General features: G+C 51.1%; 1 protein-coding gene across 1 annotated transcript in view; it reads left to right on the forward strand.

Annotated features, from left to right (window-relative positions):
• Positions 1 to 8,488, forward strand: part of LOC144935190 (protein tweety homolog 2-like) — a 28,075-nt gene extending 19,587 nt beyond the window's left edge. Inside the window, exons 10-14 of the mRNA XM_078861674.1 lie at positions 800 to 892; positions 1,299 to 1,441; positions 2,257 to 2,451; positions 3,467 to 3,548; positions 4,058 to 8,488. Of these exons, the coding sequence (XP_078717800.1) occupies positions 800 to 892; positions 1,299 to 1,441; positions 2,257 to 2,451; positions 3,467 to 3,548; positions 4,058 to 4,132 (588 nt within the window). The 3' untranslated portion in view covers positions 4,133 to 8,488. The remainder of the gene's footprint in view (positions 1 to 799; positions 893 to 1,298; positions 1,442 to 2,256; positions 2,452 to 3,466; positions 3,549 to 4,057) is intronic.
• Positions 8,489 to 9,288: the final 800 nt, after the last annotated feature.

Here is a 9,288-nt window from a genome sequence, read left to right on the forward strand (position 1 = left end):
TGAAGTGACAACCGAAGATCGCAAACCATTGTCCTTGACGGGAAGGGAGATGCAACCGCCGCACGCCCAGGAATTGACATTCGACGTGCGCCACACAAGGAAGGGGACGCTTTAAGTCCTGCGGTAATATTCTTGGGGGTGGAGGAGGTGACGTCTCTCGAATCCACTTGTTCCTCTTCCTGTAATCACGATGATTAAGTAAACTTACTCTTTCCCGTTCTGAGACGTCTGCAAGTTGCAGGGTGGGTGTCCCGTTCACCGCTGAATCTCGGAAACGCGCGAGCGGTTCAGCGTTAATTTTATCTAGAGAAGCGTAGCGCCGTTGTTTTGAAAAACATTCTCACCGCAGAGAACTGTAGCGACACGACCACACTCTAGCATAGCTGGTGCCAAACTGTGCCACACGCCCTCCCACATGTCCTTGTGGAAGCCTCGGTACGTCTTCAGGTCGAAAGACGTACCGATAAAGTTATTTTATTTGAGTTTTTCTGATGACTTGCACGTACGTCATCAGAATGGGAAAGGGTTAAGTGGGCATGGGCAGCACGCGGTCATGGCGAGAAGGGATGACGACCGGTGGTCGAGGCTTAACGACGGAGTGGCAGCCAAAGGTGGAAATGCGCGAGAGAGTACGCCTCCACCGCTCCCGACGGAGCGTCGCATCGCAGGACCGCGAGAGCGACGACCACAGCTCGGTGAAGGAGACCCTTCATGCAGCAGTGGATAGATCATCGCCGACGATGTTGATGACGACGATGGAGACGGTGAATGCTGCTAACCCCTTGGTGGATGCGCGCAGGGCCAGCTGCTGGCGCTGCAGCATGACCTCAACTCGACCGACCTCACACTGCAGAAGCTCTCCGCGCTCGTCGATTGCCACAACATACACCAGGTGGAGGGCGGGGGGTGTGGGCGGGGGGGTGGGTGGGTACCATTATACAAGCACATGTTCGGATATCTCACAAAGCGACGCAAGCCTTCGTGTTAGAGCACGGATACCACAGAGCTACCTCTCAGGTCACTTGAAGTGACCTTTGGTGCAGACATGAACGTTCATCGCGCAACCACAGTCGGGAATTTTCCACGGTTATCGTTCGTGCGGTCATATACCCGGCTGAGACCGTCAACCATCTCCGCTTGCGGGACCAGGTTTTAATCGCCGTTTTGCTGACAGCCGCAACTCAAATCCAGGATATTGGCGTTGCCAGCTCGGCGACAAGACCGCTGAAGCCACCCGACGACGACAATCCGGCTCGCCGGCATTTAGAGCGCGACCTTTGTGCGCTGTGGACCCCTAGGACCTGTTGGAGGCGCTGCAGGGCGTTTGCTACGACGGGGTGAGGGGCGTGCTGTGGCTGTGCGTGTTCTCCATCGTGAGCGCCTGCTCGCTCACCGTGCTCATCTCCATCATCCCGCACACGAGCCAGCCCTCTCGCAGCAGGTACCACACACAAGCACGTGGGGTCCCAACCTCTAACCCCAGTCCTTCCGCAGCTGACATGACCACCGCAAACCCACACCGACTCTTAACTCTATACCTAACCCTGCCCGCTCCTCCGATCAGCGCTGTTGGCTGTGTAAAGTGCGAAAGAAGTTCAACATACATACATACATAACCCTGACCCTAAAGCTCACCTTGATTCTTAATCTCCCATACCTAGTGTGACTACAATGTATAAGTCCTGACCCTAACTCTAACCTTGAACCTAATCTTGAATCTAACTCTGACTTTGACCATAAATCTGCACATGAATCTAACCCTGACCCCAAAAACTAACCTCAACTCTGAAACCTAAACCAAACCCTGAACCATACACTGACCTTCCCATTCTAGATATGAGTACTCACATGATAGATGCATTGGATTTTGCGTGCAAGTAATCCATTATGTATAGTTCACGCAAAAGCATGTGCAAATAATTTGCTCCAATTACATTTCCACTAACAGCACAGACGAGTGTACAACCGGGACGAAAGAATGAGACCGTAAAAATCTCACAAAAAATAGAGGTAATTGAATCGTGACCGTGAATTGTGACGAATCGTTAAATTTTCCATGCCTGTTTGCCAAATATCCTCACCCACAACCCTCTAAAGCCTTGCTCTTCCTCCCATCACTCATTATTAACTCGAATCCCCAATGCTTGTAGATCATAAGAAGAAGCACGACCTTAATTTCGACCATGACCCCCTGACCTGGCAATAACTGACCCTCAATCTGACCATGACCATGCCTGTGACCCCTGGCCACTGCAGGAGAAAGAGGTACTCCCAGGTGGATGATGAAGATCCGTTCAGCCCCACCTCGAGTCGCGTTGGGGGGCCCGCAAGGGCACGGAGCCCCCCCTTCACCAACCCCTTCCCCTTTGGGAGCCAGAGCAGCCTGCAGGGTGTGGGGGGCAGCGGAACAACGGCCCTCGTGCGACCCACGTCGCCCGCCCTCCACCATGGGTGGGTAACCCCCCCCCCACCACCGCACCCCCACCACCGCACCACCCCCCCACCCTTGACCTCTCATGCTCAAGTGTAAAGCACGGCGATTAGCAATTTAAATGTTTGAGATCTGATTTAAATCCAGGCTACAGGTCCTGTGTAGGCCTATTAAGTGCTGTATTGAGTCATCAGATCCTGTATAGGTCTGAGTGCTGTATTGAGTTAACGGCTCCTGTGTATGTGTCCAAGGGCTTCATTTTAGCTGGGTTTGTTTGCATCGGCAACCTGGGAAATATTTCCACACCCGGCACACCACATCCAGTATACCATATGGCTGCCTATTTTAGTGTGCCAGTCTACAGCAACTCAGAACTTGAGACATGCGAAGAGGAACATGCTTGGATCTACGCTGAGACATTGGAAGAGGAACACGTGGAATTTAAGGGACAGAATGAATGTGAAACAAAACAAATTTGAAAAAAAAAATTTTGAGCAGGTAAGGCCCACTGAGCTGTACAGCTCTTTTTTTTAGAAGCGACCTGGCCACAGACGATAGCTCAATGGGAAGTAGCTTATCACGCGGAAATATAGAGCAGCCAACTACTCTAAACGCACGTTGATTCTAAATATGGAGGGGAAAACCTGAGGACCCGGAGAAATATCCACACAACCACGGGGAGAACATGCCAACTCCAAATATACAGGTGTCGGGGTCTGGATCGAACTCACGACCTCCTGTATACCAGGTAAGGTGGTTAACATCTCACCACCGTGGTGAAGAAGAGTAAGCGGGCTTGGGCAGCAGCACACATCGTGGCTGGGAATAAACGATGGGCGGTGGTCGAGACTAACGATGGAGTGGCAGCAAAAGGAGGGAAACTCGCCCCAGAGCACTTCCACCACAAACGGAGCGATGAACCAACTCATGTGCAGGAGTTCGATGGATTGTTCGCCTTGAGAGCCCGCGGGAAGGCTGTCGCCCAGCAGTGGATATATGACGGCTGATGATTACTTTGCTACTGTGTCTCCGCAGGAACCGCCCGTCCTCCTTCAGCCCGCCCGCCCCCAGGATGGAGGACGCCCCGCTGCTCTCCCGCCACTCGCCACCTCCCTCCGTGAGTCGCGTCGCGTTGGCCCGGCATTTTTACGCACAGTCTGGAGGGTTTATGCAGCGCTCTGTGCAAGGTGCTGTTGTTTTCAGAAATAGTGCGGGAGGCAAGCCGACGGGTAGCTGCCGGGCCAAAAAGCATTTGTATACTCTCACGTAGTTATTTTTTTCCTCTGGTTTCTGTCTACAAGTTTTGGGCATGAATCCTTGTATTTTTAGTTTGGCCAGTTTTCTCTTTGATAAGTTCCTAAGAAGCAACACATGGTTGCAATAAAGTTTTGTTCATATTGGATGACCTTTATGAGAGTGGCCGCGTACTCGGTGTTCCACGCAGATGGACAGAGCTAACAAACAGCGCTTTCCACCCTAGTTGGAAAGCTTTCGAAGAGTAGATGAGCGGCCCTGACAAAACGGATGATGCAAAATATGCGTATATTTGGCGACGAAAATCGAGCCAGCGTGCTCATTCTAGGCGCGCGTGTAACACTGCTCCTTGTCTCTCTTTGTCGTGCTCAGTACGCCGCCGCCACGAGGCACTTCGACCCCTTCGAAAACCCCAGGGAGAGCTCCGCTCGAGTCTACGTGTCGTGAGGACCGGGGCAGCTTCGTCACCGCAATCCGCACACACCAACACACGGACTGACAACTGCTAACAAAGACAAAGGTCCCCCCCCCTATAGCCTCAACAGACTGTCGGGGCAAGTGCTGTTAGTGAGCACCTAATGAAAGCCGGCATTGCACACGACCGGGGGTGGGTGGCCAGCACCATGCCCGGCCGCCTTTGTCTCCCCAGTGGCGATGTTTTTTACATCACACCGGGTAATCATTTGAGGCAGAGTCGACCAAGGGGAGGCCCAGAACCGATTCTGATAATCGTCACCGGTGTTGGCCGTAAAGGTGAATCGAATTATGGTCACCCGAGTTCGTAGCGCAGCGCGCTAACCGTTGCACTACGATTCGCCACTGCTGACACACGCACACCGCCGTCGCTGACATTTCTGATAATCATACGGCAGCACCAACGAGCGCTGGGGCAGCTGCATCCAACTTCAAACGCTCGCTCGCACCGCCACGCTGATCTGGAACTCCCCACACTAACGTACACGAGCAGCACAAATGTACGTATGCGTGCATGCATTGCTGACGATCGCATGCTACCATCTCATTTGCACTCCCAACACTCGTACACACTAGCCGACACGCATGTGTACTTATTATAACACACTCGCACTGTTAACACACATGTGCACTGCTGACACCGATATGCACTAATTATACATGTGCACAACAATGTACGTACATGCATGCACTACCATTACACCCACACACATGCACGTCCTACCAACACATATTTGCACAATTGAAATCCACATACCACAACCTATTTGCACTACCGACATCCACAACAATAACAACAAAAGCTGCCATTCGCCACTAAGTAGCGGTAACGTCGTCATCACCGCAGCCATAATCGGTCCACTGCTGGATGAAGGCCTCCGGAAGCTGCCCGACATCAGTGTTTACAAATATCAAACCAAAAAACATTAGTGCTGAGATATGTTTTTCTGACGTTAATTCTTATACTATTCCGCCAACTACGTGCGATTTACGCAGACACGCCGGGGGGGTTTGTTTTCAATGCTCTACATTTCTGCGACCGAGTTTTTGAGCTCCCTCTCGTCACGCCAAAGCGTTTGAGGCCACCGCCTCCACACCGCCCTGCTGGCCGTGGCGATTTTTGTTCCTGCTAGGGAGAAAATTCCTCGTCACTGGAACTGAGCAGCGTCTGTGTGGACGGGACAATCGCTGTATTTGTCCATGCACCCACCTCCCACTTCGCCCCCCAAACGACTGCTCTGTCGGGGTCCTGGGGGTCACACGAATGCACCCTGGGTCATGGATGCAGACATTGGTGATACCCCCCCCTCTCCTCAGTCGATGGAATTCAGGGGGTGAGTCAAAATTGCCTTGATTTCAAGAGTAACAAGTGCTGCTGGATGTCGTTCATTCTTGTCCGCTACTCCAATGGTATGGAACCCGGAAATCCCCCAGACTTCCGTGCTGTCCGATCCCTTCCTCCCTGCCCATACCATCGTCACTTCACACAGACGCCCTTGGTGGCTAATTGCCACCACCGCAGCAAAATTACGTTAAAGCTGACGTACGTTCCGGGCGGGTCCATCGCGACCGTTTCCAAAGCTTTCTTGCGAAATTCACAATCGGTTCCTCGACTCGTGATATGGGGCGAAGGGGCAGGGCTGCCTGAGCAGGGGCGGGGGTGGGGCCGGTGTCGGAAAGAAGCCAAGAGGAAGCTCGCTGATGTGCGTGGAGAAAGCGGTCGAGTTGGACGTTAGCTGTGCAGACGTGCGTGGGGCTGACGGAGGGAGGCGTTTCCCGGCTCGCCCGTGTGGTCCTCCCGCCGGTGGGACACCCCAGAATGTGCGGTGGCTTTAAAACGGTGCCTCCGGAGCGCGCACAGCGGCAGAAGCAGCCGCCGCCGCCTACATGGACAGGGAACAAGAATATAGTCGCGCGTGCTGGTTTGGCCTTTTTCAGTGATTTTGATATTGTGTTATGAAATAATCCCTTGTACGTATTGTTATTGTCCTTTTGCCGTTTCATATTTGCACGTGATGGAGGTGGGTGGGGAGAACACGTTTTCTAATGCCCCCCTCCCTCAATCCTCATTACTAAAGGGGAGGGTCTAACACATGTGACCCTCTTATCTCCACTTGTATTACACTGTTAACAAAGACCAAGTGCTGTGCAGTAGAGATGTAACAGTGCGTAGATAGATTAATGGTCGATGACCGGATTCTCCAGATAAGATGCACTCCCTCCACTCCCGTATTGTAAATCAAAAGTTGGGAGTGCGTCTTATAATTCTGTACCTATGTGTGTGTTTGTTTGACAGATACTTGTATAACTTTATTAACACTCAAGTGTAGCTTTGGGATTATTTCTTCCCGGAGTGGCTCATCATCTGGAGAATGCGGTAATATCGATTCTTTGACGCACAATTTAAATGGATTCAAGCCCCCGCATGTGTAAAAAAGAAAATGATGTTGTTTGATTCACATAACGTCGAGCCCTTTATCAATCCACTGTTGGATGAAGGTCTCGGCCTTGCCACCCATCATGGTGGATTGTGGTTTTGCCATACTTCACCACGCTGGTCACAGCGGGGCTTTAGTGAAAGAAGCAGGTGGGGGGGGCAGGGGCCAGAACCGGTTAGGATTTCACTCGCCACTGACGGATGCCAACCGTGGCCCAGGAGTCAAACTCAGGTCGGCAGGTTCATATCACGGAGCGTGCGCCAACCACTGCGCCACCGTTCCCCACGTGCCCCCCTCCCCCACACCTCGCGCGTGAATAATCCCGGGACCATTCTGTTTTGAGTTTTTTTGTCGTCACAGCTTTTTGGTCGCCCCCACTGGCACAGTGGAGCATTAATAAATTTTAAAATGGCCTTGAAATTTGAACCCTCCGCTGTGAGATGAGGCTTGAAACCACAAGAATGCAGCACAGTTTGTTACTTTATATTATTCTCGTGCCAGCACTGTGGAAATAATAAGATGCTGCTGCCGCGGTGTCATGGTTTAGGACACCAGACCGGAAGTCTAGTGGTCCCAATTTCGATCTCCCGGCACGGCAGCTGAAATAAAGGTGCAAGTTTCTATAATCCGCCAACCCCCCGCCTCGTTTCCAACCCAGAGGTGTAAATGGGTTCATCGCAGTGAAGTCGATGGGAAAGTCGCGCGTTGTGGTGGGGATACGTGTGGGCACACCTCTTCCAAAGACGTCTGCCCAGCGTGGAAGAATAGGCCAAATACACTCCTAGAGCTAATTCCGCCAGCGTCTTTTTCTTTTACCCGTATGAAATGTACAGTTTGGTTTCTAACGGCGTGTTCGTCTAACGCCTCTAGACTTTAAAACTCCAGGGCTTCTGGTATTTTGCGGTATATGCCGTGTGTACATAAACCCCCAGTGGTCTTTCGTCAATCGACTACTGGATGAGGACCTACGTACACCATACGGGATCGGTGGGGGAGGGTGGGGGGTTATTTCACCACGCTGGTCAGTCGGTGCTGTTCGGTGAAGGCAGAGAAGCACAGACGGAGCGTTCGAAGAAGATCAGTAGAGTCCAGCTGGAGTCTACTTGCTGATCTGCCGATAACGTATGCCCGCATCAACCGTACACCACGTGTTTCTCTGCATGGCGGTCACCTAATCAAGTTATGCAAAGTGCCATGATATAACTGAAATATAAAATACAATGCAACGGTGGATGGACAGTCTCTGCCATGCGAGTGTGGAATTGTCACCGCTGGCTCGACCGAGATGAGCGCGCTTCCCCGTTGCTCGCTTTGAGCGGTTGAGACAACGTGGACCCCTTTTTGTGTCTCTCTTGAAGGAGTTAATTGTCCTAAATTTTGTTTTGGGTGGGGGTGGGCAGGAGGTGTGGGGTGAGACATCCTTCTGGGGGAGACTGGCCCCCCAACGTAAGTGCCTTGATTCCAAGCACCGCAGCGTCGTGTTAACTCAGGGCTCGGGAAGATTTACCACGCCGACAGCCGAAGAGGACCTTCGGATGCATTCTGGCTGGCCGACTTCGCGTTCGTAACTCGAGAACGTGATCACGGCTCGCCAGCGCGGGTGACTGATCGCGTTCAAGTTCGGTCGACACTGTGTTGCCGGGTTGAAACTTATCGCCACTCTGGTATCCGATTAGTGCGCCTAGGGCGCTTGCAGTGACGGCCAGGCCCCAAGCACTGATCTTGAATTCGCACCAACAAAGCCACACACGGTGTGGTCGGATGCGATGCGAGTGTCTGTTTTTGTCAAATACTTACCTGCGTGTTGTGAATTCATTTTGCAGTTCTGAAGTGGGTGCATGTGTACACGCTTTGTTTTGATATATGCAAAAACTTTTCAATAAAATCTTAAATTAAACATCCTAGTTATGTATTTCCAAGTACGGTCGTGAGCTCCTCTGGTCCGATTAGCACGGTTGGCTACGTACGAAAGACGTCTAACATAGTGCCTTCAATTGCTGTTGGTGGAGATGACGGTGATGCCGGGTGTTGATTTATACTTATGAATGAGTTCATATTCTTAGGTGTTTTCGGTAAAGTCATGTAGGTAAAATTTTCAAATTAATAAAAGTAAAATAAAAAATAAAAATCAGCAGTCGTGCTCTGACGGTTCCATCTGAAGACGGAAGCTTGTGTTGCCTCCGAAACGTCGTGATTTTTATTTAATTTTTATTTTACTTTTATTAATTTTTATTTTTTACCTACGTGACTTTACCGAAAAAACCTAAGAATATGAATCCTTGCAGTCACGAAAGCTTCAAATCTAGAATTATGAATGAGTGTTTGCGATTTATTGGTGATGGTGATGTTTGTAATCGTTGTTTATGCCCAGGGTTTCCCAGCAGCCCCAGTCCCCCTGACCCATCACCACGCCACGACGTCATTCCGCGGTTACCAATTTACTCCCATTCTAATTGCCATACAGCAAGTCGATGCACGTACCCGATTATTGTTAAACACGAGACGCGCAAAGCAATGAACGCTGTCCGCATTACGTAAAACACGCATACAAGACAGATCCCCCGGTGTAGCCTAAACAGACTGGTTTATATTTGTTGAACTTCTTTCACGCGGTGCTTAGCCAACCGTGCGAATCGGAGATGCGGGCGAAGGACAAAACAACGAAACACAAAAAGCACTTGTAAAGAAATA

The sequence above is a fragment of the Lampetra fluviatilis genome, chromosome 1 (assembly GCF_964198595.1).
Source record: "Lampetra fluviatilis chromosome 1, kcLamFluv1.1, whole genome shotgun sequence".
NCBI lineage: Eukaryota > Metazoa > Chordata > Hyperoartia > Petromyzontiformes > Petromyzontidae > Lampetra > Lampetra fluviatilis.